Raw genomic sequence first — 18,971 nt, forward strand, 5'->3', positions numbered from 1 at the left:
TCCTCCAGCAGGAGCTGTAAAACCCAATTTATCCACACAGACAAGGAGATCATAGAGCAGAATTTTTCCTATGACCTCTTGGTAAATAATGAATGGCAGAGCCCTGCCTCTTTGGAATCACTTAATTGAGGCTGACAACTCTTTGTTGTATTACAGGATCTGGCTTGTCAGGAGAATTTTAACTTATTTATGAATATTTCATTAACCTCTAAAGACTAGCTGTATAAAATCGAGCTGCTGCCAGGCCCTGTCCTGTTGATGCTGTGTTCAGTGCTAATGTCATCACTGCACGTCCAGTACACCTTTCCTCTGAGCTGGGCCTCAGAGTTTGTTGTTGGTGGCAGCAGGAACATGCTCACCAAAGGTTAAAATGCCAGGTTTGTGCTTTGGCACCAGAGTTGAACATATGGTATTTGAGAGGGAATGGCTGTTTGCCTTTCAGTCTGTGACTGCTGCTGGCAACTGAAGGGCCCTGCAGGCATCATCCTGAGAGGCTGAAATGGGCAGAGCAGTCTTGGCAGGGCCCTGTGACCTTTGGGTTTTGGCACCAGGAGAGAGATTTCTCACTTTTTATACATTAAAAGCCCACTGCTTTTTGTCACAGGCTAATCTCAGGAAGGGTCATTTAGCTAGAAAATATTCAACCTGCTGTGCTTAACCTGTTCTTTGGGCAGGGTTTGGGGAACAAGGCTCCTTCAAAGGCTCTGCAGCTTCCTTTAAAGCAGCTGGGAGGAGAGCTGCTGCTTTTCCATAGCTGGGCCCCTTGCCCCATCCTCACATTTCCCAGCTCTGGGAGTTCAGAGAGCAGCTTTAGCAGGCAGCTCTGCTGGCCCTGCCAAGATGTGCCAGCAAACCCAGCTGTAGTGAAGTGCAAAATTGGTCTGGAGCTGCAGCAGGAGCGACGGAGCTGTTCCTAAAAGCACAGGCTGTGTGCTGTTCCATGTGAGCAAGAGAAAGAAGATTAAGTTCAAGCACTCGGTGAAGGCTCCTTTGCTCTCTTTACAGTATTAAGCGGGATTGATTCCATTGTATTTATGTTAGGAAACAAAGAAACAAAAATGGATGTTGGATTCCTCTTTCCTCTTTGATCTTCCTAGGTGCTTGGTACTGCATAGATCCTTCTCTGAGTGTTTATTATGTGATGATTTTTCAATGAGAAAACTGATGCAGGGAGTGAGAGGTGGGATTACAAGCTCCTGTTTGATGAGAATTGTTGAGTGAATGCTCCGGAAACTCCTCGAGGCTATATTTTAAGGAAAACAAACTGTATTCAAACTGTCTGGAGGAGGTATGACATCTTTGCAGATTTATTTGTTGCTTTGCCTGTAAATTAGAGTTGCTAGAAGACTTGATTCTAGCAAAATATGCCTCTTCCTGCATGAAAGAAATTGTCTGTGTGATGCTCTTCTCAAGAGTAGACAGCTCCATTGTGCCAGCACCGTGGCTGCACTGGGCAGGGATGTGGCACATCCAGTCTGGCACCTTGACAGGTTCCCTAAACAGCCTCTTATTCTGTGTTTTGCTGTTCTAACCAGGAGTAATGGGGAGGAGGTGTCAGCCAGTTAAAGCTAATTACTCCAGTAGCCTTCTCTCGGTGGACACCAGCTGTTCTGTTCTCCCTGGCTGGGAGGAGCTTTCGGTAGTAATTAAAGGAAACAGTCATCTACACACCTGGTGGAAGTGGTGGAGCAAGGCTGGTAACAGCAGAGGGCTCTGAGCTGAATGAACGTGGAAATTAGGTGATCCTTCTTCAGAATGAGCTGTTAGAGCAAAGAGAGGGGTTTTGGACATGGAGCTGTCAAAGTGTTTTGCCGTCAAGCGGTGGCAGTGAGGTCTCGTAGCAGTGCCTGCGAGCGTGGGCAGGACAGGCTGAGAGGAAGAGATTCCTTGTCTGCTCCTTTCTTGGAGTGAGGGTTGAAATGTGTAATTATACATGAATAAACTCATGGGTTTAAATTAACATCTTCAGTTCCCTTGCTCAGTGTGTCTCTTGTACAAGATGTTTGCTCTTCTTCCCCGTGAACTTTCCAGGTTTGTTAATTTTGAGCTCCGAGCCAGCTTCCATCCATCTGAAGTGTCTAGTACTGCTTATTTCCAAAGTCACATCCTGTGCCCATCCCAGATTACTAAAAAGACATAAAAACAGCACCAAGGAAGGTGGGTGGGTGGGGATGGGTGGCACTTGGTGGTGTTGGGATGTGAGAAGACATTTGTGAGGGGCAGGAGGCCAGGTCGTGGAGCAAAGGTGTGTTGTAGGTGTTTGGGGAAGAGCTTGTTGGAAGGGCTGTGCAGGAGGAGTTTGGGGCTTTGGGGGTGTGGTGTGATGGTGATTCCTTCTTCACATGCTCGCAGCTGGGCAGGCAGCTCAGGCTTGGGCCGTTTTGGTGCCACTGTGGCATTGGCCTTATTTTGCAGAACAAACTGTTTCCTGCCATACCCTGTCCCACTGTGATTGCATATGGAAACCATAGGATGGCTGGTTTAAATTGGGTGTTTGTGCATTTGTCCTCTTGTTCCTTTGCAGCAGGGCTGAGTTTGGCTCGCTGAGCCTGTCTGGAGTTTCCCCAAGTTGTGCTGGTGCCACACAGTGTGGAGAGGTGTTGAAAGGAAAGCTGTGGGCTGCCTGGGGACTGGGAATCAGAGGGGACAGAGGTGAATGCTCGTTAAGGCTCCCTTCGGGTAGATGAATTAGTTAATGACTATGCTGTGCTTTGAAAATGCAAATGCTGTGTCAGAGCCAAGTCTGATTATAATAATCAATCTTCCTTTAGAGAGGGTGCTGGATGTGAGGAAGGGGGAGAGTGATGAGACTGGGGCTGAATTTTTAGATCACAGATCTGCATTTCTCTGCTGTTCTTAAGGAGCCTGATGTTGCCTGAGAGGTCAGCAGAGCTGAGGAGGGGCAAAAGGTGGCTTTGGGAGGAATCATCCTCCCGTGGGCCTTGGCAGGATGAAGTTAATTTTGTAATTTTGTCCCCTATGATTGCCCTGCCTGGAAAGGGAGAGGTTGTCATCTGCTCCCGTGTGTGAGCTACCCCTGCTAATGGGAAAAGATAGAAAATGCCTCATGAACAGGGTACTCCAGGGATGGGGGACAGGGGAGGGTGGCTGCTGCAGACGTCCAGCCCTGACAGCTCCTTCTCCCTTGGCACTCCATTCGTTTGTAGCAAGCGTTCCTAGTAATTACACCTCTTAATTTAGGAGAGCGAGTGGGAGAAAGGAATATAAATTTGTGTATTAACTTCAGAGATTGGAAATAGGGCAAGCGAACCTTCTCTCTGGGAGATTATATTTGGAAATGGAATAGAATGACATTTGGTATAAACTTGAAAAATTGCTCTCTTTTTACTGCAACAGGAGGAGAAAAGCCACAATCCAGACTGTATTGGAGAGAAGCAGAAGTCAGCATATGTCCATTTCCCAGTGTGTGTGTATCTACAATAATATATATGCATGGGAAATGTATGCATATTTTTAGGAAAGTGTTTGCTGAGAGGTTGCTCCTAGCCCTGACTTCTCAGTGATAAAAGCACAGCAAGTTTGTTACAGATGGTGGAACCCCTAGAGACTGGTGACTCTGATCCAGCCAGCCTTCATCTTCCAAGAGAAAAAAAAATACATATTTTTTGCTTCAGCCAAATGGGAGATGAGTAGTTCCAAGCCACTTTTTGTTGAATATCTGATTTTCTTTGCTTTTATTGCTTTTGTTTCACAGTGGCATTGAGGATTAATTTTCTCAAGAAAATATGTACCAACTAATCCTGGGCTGCTTAGCCTGTTTCTAAGTGGCAGGTAATACTTTGTTTTACAAGTATTGTCCTACTTTTTGAAGAGTAAAGGTTCAGTAGGAAATATGATGAGGTTTAGTTCTCCATCTGTGTGCTTCTCTGCAGATGTTTTGGGGGAACAGCCCTTTGGAATGCCAGTGGGATGGGCATATGGAAGAGGTGGTGGTGCTTTTGCTGAGCAGAATGGTCTCTGAAGTGCTCAGCATGGTGTCTTACTGCACTGTGGTATTGCTGGACACCCAAATTAAACTCACTGGTATTTCATGTGTGTTGGATTTTTGATGCCAGACTGTAGACAGCACCAAGCTTCCTGTGCTGCCTTGTGGGAAGAGGCAGAGAAGCTCCTTAGTCTCTGCTGTATGCAGTGGAGAGAAGCACAAATGGCATCAGTGTCATGTCAAGGTCCTGGTTTGCTTGTTTTCAGACCTCAGTGTATGGGTCATACTCAGGGTCCTGTTTCTCTGTTCTTGTCTATTTTGGCATACACTCTTCCTTTCCAAGTCTGCTTAGTGTTCATACATTTTAAATATTTATGTACTGAAATAGCTCCTTGAATTGTGTTGAGACTTGTAGTCCAACACAACCTCTCAATTCACCTTTCTATGCTGGCTCCGTGCAATTCTGTTCCCATTTATTGCTGCTGTTCAAAATCAGCTCTTTTGCTGAGGAAGGCCTTTCAAAGGATGTTGCATCAGCCCATTGTTAAATAAACCTTTAGACATTTATAATGGATTCAGCATTTCCTGCTTTTTACAGTTCCAAAAATGCTGAATGACGTGCAGACACACTTCATCAGGATAAGATTGCTGTATCAGCCCCTCACTAAAATGTACTCATTATTCAAATAATAACTGTATGTCTCCAGCATGTGTTCTGTGAAATGTGTGTGCATGATGTGGGCGAGTAAACCAGCCCCATTTTTTTTTTCAACATGCAAATCCTACTTTAGCAGTGAGTTGAAACAGTTTAGATTTTGAGTCCTTTATTACCCAAAATGAGTCACCTGAACAGAGATTTGATCATTGTTTTGGGCAGTGCGTTAAGGTTTTCAGAAGTTTATAAATGTGGTTTTCAAGGTTGACTGATCTGACCTGTGCCAAGCCTCACTCTGAAGATGGGGTGTGGAGAGCAGTGGTCGGTGGGAGAGTCTGGGAAAGCTTTTCTCTGTCAATGCTGAAACCTGCTGGAGTGGAGTGTGAGGAACAACAGGTCCATGGCATTGCAGGGACTCAGGGTGCTTGCTTGAGGAGGACAAATACGGGTCAGGAATATACCAAGAAAATAAATTCTCTAAAGTTCTATTTCTGCTAGCTGTCAGGAGATGAATTTATAATTTTGTTTCTCCTGTCGTCTCATATGTCTTTAAATAATTGCTACAGAAGAGAGAAGCAGTGAGGAACATATTTCTTACCCTGCTGTGGGAGTTTGCTATGCCATTAACACTTGGAGGAGAACCACCTTCTTGAAATCTTGTCCAGGCAGGTTGAAAAGCAAGGCTGAAAGAAGAATGGTATTTTATATAATTAAATACTAGATGAAAATGCATCTGTGTTCTTCCTTCCTCTCTTCCTCCTCTGGTAAACAATGATAACTTGGAAATGTTATTTGCATTTCATCTTTTGGGGCACTTGCGTATTTTTGACAATGGACATTCTAAAATTAGTCTATATCCTGTATGTGTCCTGATCACTTTTTATTGAGAGTAATAAAATTGTGCTTGAGAATTGAAAGAGATAAAAAAAAAGTTCAGGATAAATGGGATCACTTTAGGTTGAGAACAAGGGATCCCAGTATATTTTGAGAAGAGAACAACACATTCTCAAAATATTAAGTACCTGTTCATGTGTTTTATTCATTCATGGGCTCTGATATTACTCATTATTCTGCCTCATCATAAAAACCTGAGATAACCTTAAAAACCATTAAAATAACAGTTTGGTTTCTTTTCAAGTTGCTACTGTGTTCTGGAGAGTAGGAATATCACTGGGGCTCTGATCCTGGGTGATATAATCCCTGAAGCTCCTGCAGATGATGTAGGTCCTGAGGTCTCTCTTGTACAGCTTTCGGGACAAGAGATGTAATGCTGTATTTCACAACAATGTTCCCCGTCTGCTCTCAGTGCCAGTGAAAAGATCAAGGCTGACCTGTGTTGTTTGGTGTGGAATGGGGGAATACAGCAGTGAGATGTAATTTGAGCAGGCTTTTCCCTTCTCTGCTTAGTAATGACTTCTACTAGTTTAATGTATTCAAAGCAATAGAAGTTTAACTCAACCAGTCACATAAAATTATTGATAAAAATTGGAAGAGTTTAGCCAGGAATAGTGAGTTGGTTCAAAAAGCATAAAACACTTGCTGAATGTGAACAAGAGAGAAAATGGATATGATTGGAATTAGGCAGAGAAAGCTGCAGGAGGGATTTGGCTCTTCCTTTCCTTACCTCTCCTTAAGTCTGCTCTTTGGTACAGGCACTGAGAGGACAAGTGGACAGGAATGGACAAACTTCCCTGTGGTGAATTATTTCATGCTCATCACCCATTCCCAGAGGTATCCTGAAGCTGTGTCAAAGGGAATGGTCTTGGAAAGCTCCTCATTTCTTGGGCTTTATCAACAGATTGATTATTTTTAGGCATTCTCTTAATTTGTTCTGTGTCTTGCTGCTTGCACTGTGTTGGCTTCAGAAAAGCAGACTTGGGTCTCAAGAGTAAGCCACTCCATCTCATCTCAACTATTTTTGTCCTTGAAAAGACATTAACAACATAATAATAAATAGCATTTTTAATATCTGAATATTTTAATATCTTTGGTGAGATGGGCAGTAAGGGATGCTTTCCCTAATGATTGCTAGGGATGAAACCTGGGAATAACACATTTTGAATAAAGTATTTAACGCTTTAATTGTTTTCCTTTCTTATTTCATAAACAGTTAGTGAGCTCTGAATGGCAATTTCCTGTGGCACAAAATTGTGTCTTGACCTGGACTTGAAACTCTCCAGTAGTTTTAATCCTAATTCTGGTTAGCAGGTCTGTGTCAAGATCTCACTCCTTGAGCCAGTTTCATCTGTAGTGATGTCACTGTGTCTTCCTCTCCCTTCTCACCTCAGGCACATCAGATTTTCAGTCCAGGGAGTCTTGGTGCTTGCAAATTGGGAGGACATAAAAAGGAGATGAAATGCCCTTACAGCCCATCTGCCCTTCCCTCCTCATTCTCCTTCAGCAGCTTCTTCTTAGGAACCCAGCAGAATCTCATCCTGCTGCTGCTGAGCATACCTGGCACTGTTTTGTCACCACCGTGTTTCAAGTGGGATGCTTCTCACAAGTTCGTGTGCATTCACTCTCCCATCTCCTTTTCCTGTTGCTCACTCTGCTTTTTTTCCATTCTCTGTGCAGCCACCACAAGAGACCCCAGATCACAGCAGCAGATTCCTCCCCTGTGTCCCCCTTGTCCCTCGAGAAGGTGGCTGTGATTTACCTGTGTGGTTGAACAGGTGCCACATGGACTTGAGGCTGAGCCCTCTCAGACAGTGATAAATAACTCACCAGCCCTTCCATCTTCAAATGCTGCCCTCACTCATCCCAGAAAGCATCCTCAAACTCCTAACAGCAAACTCATCTAGGCTTCAGCAGACACAAGAAGCAGGAGGCATAATGAGTGTTTTCCTGCTAGAAGTAGGTTGGAATTGAAGCCGACTCCTCATCCCAGTACCTTTTATTCACATTCCTGGAATTATCTGGTGTGCTTGCTTTATCTCCAGCCATCTGTGATGGACTGAGCTGGGAGAGATAAGCTCAGTAATCAGAAAATTGAGGGAAGCATTTCTGACTGTGATAATCTTATCAGGCAGCTAATATGCATTAACATTTGTACAGCCTGATGATGCAGGTGGGCCTTTGCTTATTTTTTATTCCTGGATGTTTCTTGACAGGCAGTGGGAGAATGCAGGGCTTTTTGGGGTGTCGGGGGAATTTGGTTAAAACATTTTTTGGTGCTCTCTTTCTTCTGCTCTGTTCCTTGGGTGTCAGAAGGGGGTGGGAGCATAATCCAACCGTCCATTTTCTGCCCTTTCCTGCCAACAGCACTGCCATGCTCTGCCTGTCTTTTCTTGTAAGCACGGAAGGGTGAAGAGGCAGCGTGTCAAAACTTCAGTTCTGTCTGAGCAATATGACTGTCTGTGACAAGATGCTCCTTTTTCTTGTACGATTGGAGAGTTTCAGAAAAAAGCTTGCAGAAGTTTGCCATTGCAATGTGATTTTGCTCTGCAAGTCTAATCTATGCTGTTGCAGGGAATGGTGTATTAATGGATTATTTCCTGATGCTGAGTGCTGAACTCTCTGTGGTCATAAGTTTTGCATCTATAATTAAGGCTGGGTTGCTTATTATTTTCCTCTTGGGTGAAAAAAATATCGTTTCCATCAACAGATTTATTAGGGGAATTAGTGGACAGGTGGTAGAAAGACAGATGACAAAAGGAAGTCCAGAATCTCAAGGATGAGTGTGTAAAGAAGGTCTAAGCTGAGAGAAGGTGTTGGAACAGAAGTCTGAGTATCCTCTAGGTGGTTTGTCTCTGCTTACACTTCATAATAAATAATTTTGTGAGGGGTTTAGAAACTAGTAACATATGGAGTTTATCAATCTGTGCATTATCTTGATCTCTGAATTAGGGATCCAGACTGTTACAAGTCAGGGAGCCTGGGAAATGTAGAGTCTGGGTAAGAAGTTCTCATGTCTGTAGAGTTTTGAAACACTTTCTTGTGAGTTCCTACCCAAACAAAGCCAGAGGCAGAAAAATACTCTTAATTGTTTGTTTGTTCAGCCAGAGCTACCTGAGCAGCTAGAGCGAGAAGTTTATATTGGAAAGTGCTGGAAATATTCCCCAGTCTTTTGGATTCAATGTATGCGTCTCAGAGCTGTCGTGGACAAGGCAATGTAATCCTGTGGTTCATATCTTCTGGGGGAGGAATTGAGTGAGGTTGAACTATCAATACTAAACCTCAGGTTCCAGTGAGCTCCTAATGCCACACAGAGTCTTCTGCATCCCATTATCCATGAAGCAGAAGCTTCGCTAGGAACATTCAACTTCCTTTGCCTCATCTACTGTGGAGAAAAAGTCGGGAAAGGTAAAAGGAATTGCCAAGGGAAGGAGGGTTGAGTGAGGTTTTGACATTCAACACAAGTTGTGCTTCACATCTGTATCATGAGGAGTCTGACATGTGCAGAACCTCATGATTTTCTCCTCCCTTTTGCTGCTCGTGTGTGCCCTTACCTGTGCTGCAGGAACTAATACCTTTTGTCTCCTGCAGCTGGAGGTGGAGATGAAGGTCCTGAAGTCTCAGCAGGGCACGGCTGAGCAGAGCACTGTCATCACCAAGGAGGAGGTGGACACCCTCAGGTAGGCAGAGCAAGGGGAAGGCTGAGCAGATTCTACTCTTTTTGGTGAAACTAATGAGAAGGGAAATGCCTGGGGTAGTTTCACTGCCTTTTGTGGTTATTGTCACCTCCTGGAGCAGCAGGTACGGGAACTCACTGTGTTATAGTGCATGAAGAAGTTTACATGTAGAGACTGCCTGTGTCCATAGTGTGTTGCTACTCAGGCAAGGGGGTCAGAACATGAAGAACACGATCAGAACATATTTTCCTTGTATTCCTGAAGTAGGATGCTCTTTTTCTGAGCATGTTTTACTTTCTCACTGGCTTTTATGGACATGAAGACCCCATGAATCATCAGCAGAAACACTCAGCCCATGATCTGTCCTGCATTTAGATACTTTATAAGCTTTGCTATCTTTTGGGAGGCTCAGGCTCTTTTCTTTTGATATCTGGGGTCTTTTGCTGTCAGTTAATTCATAAGCCTGGCTCCTGCATCACTATTCCTGCTGTTGACTTTCTTTCCCATGGAAATAGAATTGCTGTTTATTTGTTGTTTTGACCAAATCTTGACTGTAAATACAGGATCTGTTGGCATGTGTGTGAAGAGGTTTAGAATCCAGCTTTTGTACTGCTGATGCATGTGTAGCACTGGAGATAAAAGAGGGATGTTTCCCCTTGTGCCTTGCTGGAGATGGCAGGGGGGTACCTGTTGTGTTCAGTGAAAGAGAAGTTACAAAACAGCATTTCAGCAGAGGATACATGAGCATTTACAAAAGCTACAGTGAAGCTAAACAACCTTTCCATGTATTTATTAAAACATTTATAGCTTCCATTGCAAAGCAGGTGACACAATAAATACCAAGCACAGAAAAGTTCATCTGTTTCTGAGTGTTTAATGGAGTTTCTTTTATTTAAGCTGGGCAAATCAGGTCCTCACAGGCTGAGTATTTTATCCTCAGCTGATGTAAGACTTTGGCTGGACTTTCATGTCTTAATTCTTTTATATTTTCAGCTCCATCACAATAAAGTGTGACTGCCTCATAGGACTAAAAGCAAGGTTTTGCAGTGAGCAGAATCCTGCAGAAAGCAGAAATTACTGGCCTGTATGTTATGGCTTTGCTCTTGTGCTCTGCCTCTGGAGCTTGTTTTACAGCTTTGAAAGCCCAGTTCCATAGCAGGAGGGAGGTGTTTGAAAATAACACATGTTCAGCTAAGCTATTCCAATGCATTTTAGGGCTGTACACCTAGTCTTGGGGACTTGCTCCTATAGTTCCCTTAAGATGCTCTAATAGTTCAGGAGGCCCAAGGCATACATCTCCTTTTTTTATTCTATCATATGTTTGAGTTCTGCTAAAGGAGAGAATGCTATGAGTTCCCCTTTTCAGGGAGATAAACCCATCTCCATCAACTTTTGCTTTTGTGTTTTTGTGTTTTTTTTAATTTTTTTTTCTTTTGTTTTTTTTTTTCTTTTTTTTAAGCTCATTCAGGCTTTTCCTTGCTAAGGCATACTGGACCCTCTGAAATCTGAGGTTTTCACTGCTGCAGGAGTATTCAGCACCTCCTTGGCAATATTTAACCTGCCACTCCTGATTCATAATGTGTCTATGTATCAGTAAAACCAGCAGCCTGTTTGCTGTCTTCTGGGACCTGCAGGTTTGCAGAGTTTTTCTGCAGTGCCTCCCCAGTCTCTCCCTCCCTGGTTGGTGTTGCTGCAGCACCCTTTCATCTGGGAGCTGTTCAGTCTCTTTTTTTCCCATATAAGATTAATTATTTGGTGTTTAGCTTCCCTTAACAGCATTTGCCATCTATTACCTGAGCAGCTTCAGTGGCAGTGTGTGTAGGGGGAAGCAGCTGGACTGCCACATAGTCCAGACCACTCCATAATCCTCTTGGCAGTGGGGATGGAGATGTCTGCCTCTGCCCTGAATAAAAATATTTCCTGGGCAGGGATGAGTGGAGCTCACAAATAAATACCTGCTTGTTATGGGGTTGTGGTGTTTGATTCAGCTCAACAAGTAGCCCTAAAGCTCCTAGATAATGTTTTTCCCTCTTTGTTTCTAAGGAATTCCTTTGACTACTAATATCACTCTCTCCTCCTTCCATGAAATGGTGTCAAACCTTTCACACAAAGCATGTCCCAAGCCCAGGCCAATTCCCAGTGTGGTGGTTGATGGTGCAGAGCTGTTTTCTAATGATGAGCCATACTCTGAAGATTATTTCAGCAGAGGCCAAGCTTCTGCAGTCGTTTCACATTGATGTTTTGCTTTTTCATCTCTCTTGCTCCTGAGGCTGTGGGTGCATAGCAGCCACAATTCCATGTTCTAATTCCAAACTGTTTTTTCCTGTAAGTTTTTACTGAACCACTTTTTGTTGTCATGGCTGATTTGACTACTTGTCCAAACCCCTGATGCTAGTTATTTAGTTACAGAGTTGTTCCACAAAGCATGGATTTGTTTGATTTTGATCACCCTTTTCACTGCTCAGATTTAACAATAAATGACTTGGTGCAAGCCATTCTCTTCCTGCTGGAGTTCTGTAAGCCAGTCCCTGCTCCTTTTTCCTTACTGTTGGCTTCTATTACTGCTTCAGACATCTTGCACTCTCAGGCACTCCACATCTGAATGGAGGGAAATATCAGAATTGACTCCATAAGGATTTATTTTTATGTTTCTAGACTTAAATAGTCAATGGATATGGTTGGACTTCATTTTGCATTTTCTTTGTGTTGTTCAAGAAACCGGGCCAAGTACTTCCTTCACAGAAGAGGTTCCTTCTCAAAGGAACACAGAATAAAATCACTATATTCTCTCAGTCCTTTGGGGCTCAGGAAGAATGTTCTGTGATCCACATCAGAACACTCCTTGTGGCTCAGCTGGATGTGTCCTCTCTGTACAGCAGCAATGAACTGGGTGGGTGTGATTGAGGAGCAGAAGGGGCTTGGAGGAGACCAGGGATCAGAATGGGAAGGGATTAGGTCTGCTCTGCTCCTCCTCCTCCTGTGGGCCTCACCAGTAGAGTCAATTTTATGTAGCTGCTAAGGAGAGCAACACAAACTCCACTGTCACTCCTTCCTTCTACATCCCACTGCCAGAAACTAATTCTGGGAGAAAGCAGGGGGAAGAGCACAAACTTCCAAATTGGAAAGTGGGGAAAGAAATGCCGCAGCTTACGAGGTAGTTATTTCCATTTCTGTAGTTTACTGTAGTCTTTGAAATCCTGTAACCTGCAGGATGAGCCCAGCCTCTCCTGTTAGCTGCTGTCACGAAGGAATGTGAAAAATAGGAGGAACCACTGAAGCCAGCAAGAGGAGTGTGCAGAACAGGAATGGGCTGTTGAGCCTCCAGGCATTTCCATACAGACCCCGTGGTTAGGAGCTCACTTCTGAAAACAAGAGCAGGGGAGACACAAAGGAGAAAAAAAAAAAATCCATATTAATCCTTTGAATCTGTATTCACCTCCTGTGAGTGAATGAGAGTTTTTAAGAAAAATACCCTTTGTCTCATTTTTCTTTAGTACGGAAAGTAAATTTTCAGCCAGAAACTTTAAAGACTTTATCAGTTTTTCCTCCTTCTCTTGAGAACAAAGTGCTATTTCGTCAGACCTTTTATAAGTTTAAATGTGAAACTCTCTCCCAGCATCATCGTTTCTGGAGAGACAATAAAAGCAGTGCTAATGCTGTCATTTCTCACACTTTTTGCTGCTCCCTCTGAAATAATATTTGTTTGCATTCTGCAGATCCTATGAAAAGAAGCAGTGGTCAACCCACTGAGTTTCTGTACTGTAGGGTACAGCATTTGGGCATTAGCACCTTTTAGAGGGAAGGTGATAACTGTGCAGAAACTGGTATTTCACAATCTATAAATATAAGGAATATATTTAAAAAGAACTTCACTCAAGACTTAAGTGGCAACAGCTGAAGAACCTTTTCAGCTGGAACAAATCTGAACTTTTTCTTTCTGCTGTCACACTGCAACCCCAGTAACTCCTAAATGTTTTCTGTGGATTTAGTGGCTGGGTAGAGTTACAGTAATTCAAAAGAAATTCATGTCCTTGCCAATGCCCATTAGTCACACTTGCTGGAATTCTGTCTGCTCTGCTCCTAACACCATCTCAATGCCATCTGGGTCCCTTAATAGCATCTTCCCAACACATGCATTTTCTGCTCCATTCAGTGTTTTCCTGTTCAGCAATAGCTTTTCCACATGGCCATGCCCCCTTAGCAGATGGGGCCTCTGTGAGACATGTCCTCATTGGGGATATCCACAGGCAACCACATCACACAGCTGAGAACATTAAAAACCAATAAAACAAAGATAAAAGAAGGATGGTGGGGGCAGTTTTCACTGGTTAATTCCACTGAAAATCCCTGGACTCAGAGAGACTCTGGGAGTGCCTGGATGCTGTTGAAAATCCAACAGATTGCCCCCTTTTTGCCTTTCTGAAGTAGGAGCAGCCTTGTCTCACGAGCTGAGGATTTTAGACAGACTGAACATACATGGTGGGATGTCTCCTGATTCTCACAAGTGTCATTTCAGGAGACCTGAGGCTGTAGGTGGTTTTTTGTTTTTTTTTTCTCATTCTCTTGTCTGAATTGAGATAATGAAACATACAGTAGAGGTAATATGAAGCTCCATTTTTAAAAAGAGGGAAAATCCATGAGGCTGAGCAAATGCCAATGAATCTGTGTTCTTGCACTAAATTTGATCTTGTGAAAGGTTGTGGAGGTGGCATCAATTTACTTTATGCCTGTGGAGCCTTCAACTCATGGTTGAGTTGTCTGATATAGGAAAATCTAGACAGGTGGAGACATCTTTGCCAGAGATATTTTCATGTTTTCAAACCCCTGTATGGAGAAGTTAATGAATTCTCTAGAAATTAGTTCAAATGGTTTCTTCCTGTATCACAAAACTTGACAATGGTGTTGATATTTCAGAAAGTAGCTGTTTTTAGTTCCTTGTGGCACAAGGCTGTCTTTAGAATGGAAACCAGCTTTTAAGGCCAGGTGGGATGGGGCTTTAAGGTCCCTTTTAACCCAGACCATTCTGGGCCAAAAATTGAGCCTGTAGATGATTGTGCTGTATGCAGGTGTTTCCATACCCTGCTTTTTGTGGTACTCATGTGGATTTGTCTTGGATTGTTCTCCCTACCTGAATAACTCCAATATGTAACAAGTGGAGGATTGCAAATTGGTAATAAAATAGCATCATCTCTGTTCTACAGGTGTCCCTGAAGAGAAAAGGCACAAGGAGTGTGCACCAAGGCTGCCTTTGTGGATGCTGGTGCATCCCCAAGCAGTGCACAATCATCCTTATATGTGAGCCTAATGAAAAAAAATGTGCAAATTAAAAAAATCCAAGTGCCAAGCCAGTAAATATTTTTCAATATTTGACTTCCGTATTTTAACCAGCAGCTGCAACTGCTTTGCTGTGTTTATATACAGATAGGATTTCCCTTGCTTCTCTCTCTTTGCCATTGGGAAGGGTTCCCCAGGGGGCTGGGAAGCAAAGCTGGAATAGCACAAACTGTTTGCTGATGGTTCTGAACGCTTTCCCACTGGAGATCCAGGACACTTAACAGTGTTAAAAATGGGATAGGAGAGGGATAAATGGTGAAAGCACTAGTCAGTCCCCAAATCCTCTTGGCACAAAGGTTACAGTAATGTTCTCCTTCCTGAGTGCAGAGGAAGCAGCAGGTTTTGTGTCTGAAGGAGAAGCAGGGAGTGCCCCACGCCTCGATGGGCTGACCTTGCCCAGACAGGAAAGGAAGCCCTACAGCCCTAGGTTGTGTCAGGAAAGGAGGATGTCCCCATGGGACACTGGGAAGGAGCAGCCATCTGGGGGTGAGCCCAAGGCCATGCTCAGGGGGAGAGGCTGTGACCCTCAGCTCACAGGTTGTACCTGTTGCTGGTCACAGAGCAGGTGGTTCTGGAGAAGAGAAGGCTCCAGGATGACCTTATTGTGGCCTTTCAGTGCCCAAAGGGACTGCAGGAGAGTTGAAGAGGGTCTCTTGACCACAGCATGCAGTGGTAGCACAAAGAGCAATGGCCTCAAATTGATGCAGGCCAGGGTTAGATGGGATAAGTGGAAGAAATTCTTCCCTGTGAGGGTGGGGAGGCTCTGGCACAGATTACCCAGAGCAGGGCTGCCCCATCCCTGGAAGGGTCCAAGGCTGGCTTGGATGTGGTTTGGTGCAATCTGGCATAGGGGAAGGTGTCCCTGCCCATGGCAGAGTGGGGAACTAAATGATTTTTACTGTCCTTTCCACCACAAACCATTTCAGGGCTCTGTGATCTCTGCTGCCTGACTGGGAGTGCCCCAGGCTTTAAATCACCGCTTGCTCAGCAGTGAGGCACAAAGGGCACAAACAGATTGTTGAATCCTAAAATTGCAGGTGAAATAGCACAAAAATCTAATGGCTTGAATCTACCCTCATTATAGCTGTGTCTCAGGTCTTTGGGAACTGTTTTCTGGCTGCTGCTATGAGTGATTTTCAAAGGGCAACTGAGACACCTGATCTTAAACCTCCCCACAGAGACAAGTTCTGCAGACAGATAAAACAGCAGCACCAGATTATTTGTGAAGCTGGATGGGTAGAAATTTGTTCCCAATTAAAATTCAGCATGTCAAGGATGGAGAAAGTGCTGATGAGAGTCCTGTGCTTGGTTCTGACCTTTCAGGAGCTGTTGTGCTGTTGTTCCTCAGAGAAGAGTGTTGCTCTCCTCACAGCCTGTTCTGCAATCCATTTAGAAATGCACCACTGAAAGCATTAATTCCACTTTGAATTTCCATTTTTCCTGACCTTTTCGGTCTCCTGCTTCAGCATCCTCCATCCCCACTAGCTTTGTGCTTCTTCTGAAAGTTATTGATGATATTTTTTAATGGCCTGGACAGTGCTAAAAGTGTTCCTCAGCATTTTAGAGTCTTCCAAGAGCAGAAAAAGATGAGACTTATCATATTTGAAAATTGCCAGCAGGGGTCAGGCTTACAAATAATTTAAGCAATCTAAGCTGCATATTTATAAAGGAGAAGTTTCTGTGCTGAACATGATGTAGATCAACCTGCTTCTATGGAAAAGTTTGGAACTGTTGCCAAATGAATAGGAGAGATGACTTCTTCCTTGTACCTGAAGTTGCTGTTGCGTAATTTTGGGATATTGGCAGATGTTTGCATTCTTTATTGTATGGAGCAAGGATTTTCAGCTTAATTTAGGTCATTTGAAAGTATAATTAAGCAAGATAATTAATTTTTAAAGAATATTCTGAGAAAAGTATCCTGAGAAAATTGAATCCAAAGATCAGTGTTCTGTGTTAGTTGCACAATTCATCCCACCAAGTCAACATGTAGAAGGGTTAAATGCAAGCAAAAATTTTGTATCCAGTCTTTTATGCTTGTATCTCCTGCCTAACAAGTTTGATGGAGTTCTCTGAAGGATTCACCAGTCGTTTGTCTAAGGCTGGTATGGCTGATCTAATGTACTTGACCTTTCAAAAAAACTTTGAGTCAAAGGTCATAAAGAAACTTTGATGGAATTAAAAAAAAAGGAGATTCTTTGTTGGATTGATAAGAATATATAAACCCTAGAGGTCTGGTTGTCCCAGTGTACTGTCTGTGGGGGTGGCCAGTGGTGGGTGCCCATGTGGATGGGACAGAACATCTGGGTACTTTGCCAGGAGGCTTTCCTGGCTTCTCTGTGCCTTGTCTCCAGGATTTCCTGAGCCAGAGATAATACAATATATTTTTATTTTGTAAAACTTCATGCATTTTTCTTCCATTAATTTGCATATGTAATATGAAGTCAAAATATTGAAAATCAAAGAATAAATATTTTTCACAAAGCTGAGGGTTTTTCCACCATATCCTAGAATGGTTTTGATTGAGAACTGGGAACTTGTCCAACACAAAAAGGGGGTCTGTGAGTAATGAGATGGCAGGGTTTGAGATAATATGAAATGATTCAGTTCATCAGAACATTCAGAATTTCAGAAGAAATCTTAGGATGCTGCTTGAGATGGGAGATGAAGTTGCATGTCAATAATTGCCAACCCATGCACATAAGAAAAAACACCCTTACTTTTACTCCCACAACAGAGAGCTCTAAATGAGCTGTTGTCACTCAGGAGAGAGATCTTACATTATTGTGAACAGCTTTCTGAAAATATTAGCTAGATGCTCCATAGTTAAAAATACAAGTAGAATACTGGAAGCTGTTGGAAAGGAAGTTGAGAATTAAGCATAATTCGTCATTGTACCACTGAATATATTGGAGTGCTCTTTGTAGTTCCAGCTTATTTCATGTCAAAAAGTCTATACAAAACTTGAGGGAACAAGAAAGAATGATAAAAATATGGAAAATCCTTAGTGTGAAGGAAGACTATACTGAGATTCTTCAGGAAATAATAGAGGAGGCCTGTACTGTGGAGTGGAGGGGAGAGTGTGGTACAGTTATTCATGACTTTTCATAGCAGAACTAACGGGCACTCAGTGAAATAATCACATGTGAAGTATAAAACAAACTGAACTAATTTTTCATACGGCACATAATTAAATTGTGGAACTTACTGCCAAAGAGTGTTGTAAAGGCCAAAAGTATAAATCAGATCAAAAAGAAATTTGATACCTCATGGAGGTTTTAGCTGCTGGTGGTTATTAAACATGATGGTCTAGACTCAGTCTGTGGTTCAGAAGGTATCCAAGCTGAACTTGCTTTATGTTCAAATTGTATATTTTTAATATACAAATTGCATTCTCATCACATAAACATGTCACTTTTAACCATGTCTATTAGCTCCTTTAGTAGTGCAGTTCTGTAGTACTGAATGCAGGAATAATCTGATACTGTTTCTGGTTGCATGCTTTACTTGATTATTTGTGGTGGAACTGTGCAGGGACACCCAAAGTCTATTAATTTTCCCTTCTTCTCCAGGTTGAAAATTGAGGAGCTGGAAGCTGAACGCAGCAAGCTGGCAGAGGAGAACAGATCTCTGGAAATGAAGCTGGAGAAGCTCACTCTGCAGGTAGGAGTGTGGAGGTCCAGAGCAGCTGGAGAGCCTGGCATGGTCCATGTGCCATGGCTGTTCTAACAGATGTGCCAGAGCTCCAGCACGGAGTTTCCCTCCTCTCCATCTGGGCAAGGCACCATGGGGCAGCTGTGCTGACTGCACTGTCACACCTGTGTTTCTGACCATGCCATCAGAGAGGTTTGATGTCAGATGGAATCACACAGATTCAGTTGTGCTGTTGAATAACTCTCTCTAGGACTTCTCTTCTTGGAGCCTTAAAAATTGGTCCATGTTAAGTCGCTCCACCCCTGGAAGTTGTCTGTCCCTAGGTTCATTCATGACAAAGTAGGAGCATAGATAGGGCTGAACAGCATGGTAGAAGGGAAATTTTGAGCTTTTAAAGTCTCCTCTCTGCTTGCATCCGTGATGGAAGCAGAGACCACCTCAGTAGGCAGGAGCTTCCCAAGCCAGGAACCATCAGTGCTGTTGAGGGGGTGAGCTGGCAGCACCCAGAGACGTGGAGAGCAGAAGGAGTGGAGTCAGGAGGATGGGAGGTGTGTTCCTTTTGCTGTGCCACTCTGTGCTTTGCCTTTTCCTGGTGCTGTCCCCTGCAACAGAAGGCATTCAGCTTTTCACTCTGGATAGATCTGTGAAATCTCACACAGGGCACCTGCAGCAGGTAAGTGGACTGGCTTGTTGTCACCCTAGGAACAGCTTTCCTGTGCAGAGGAAGGGCAGGGGAGTTGCTTCAAGGTTTTGTGGTGTTTCCTGTTTGAAATATCCTGGGCAAACAAGAACCTGAGCCTGTTGGTTCAATCAA

At 43.4% G+C, this 18,971-nt stretch overlaps 1 protein-coding gene across 1 annotated transcript in view; it reads left to right on the plus strand.

Moving 5' to 3' along the window:
* The window catches only part of MAD1L1 (mitotic arrest deficient 1 like 1), a 343,907-nt gene that overhangs the window by 173,531 nt on the left and 151,405 nt on the right, over positions 1-18,971 (plus strand). Inside the window, exons 13-14 of the mRNA XM_062503321.1 lie at positions 9,087-9,175; positions 18,076-18,166. Of these exons, the coding sequence (XP_062359305.1) occupies positions 9,087-9,175; positions 18,076-18,166 (180 nt within the window). The remainder of the gene's footprint in view (positions 1-9,086; positions 9,176-18,075; positions 18,167-18,971) is intronic.

Source organism: Cinclus cinclus, chromosome 16 (genome assembly GCF_963662255.1).
Source record: "Cinclus cinclus chromosome 16, bCinCin1.1, whole genome shotgun sequence".
Lineage (NCBI taxonomy): Eukaryota > Metazoa > Chordata > Aves > Passeriformes > Cinclidae > Cinclus > Cinclus cinclus.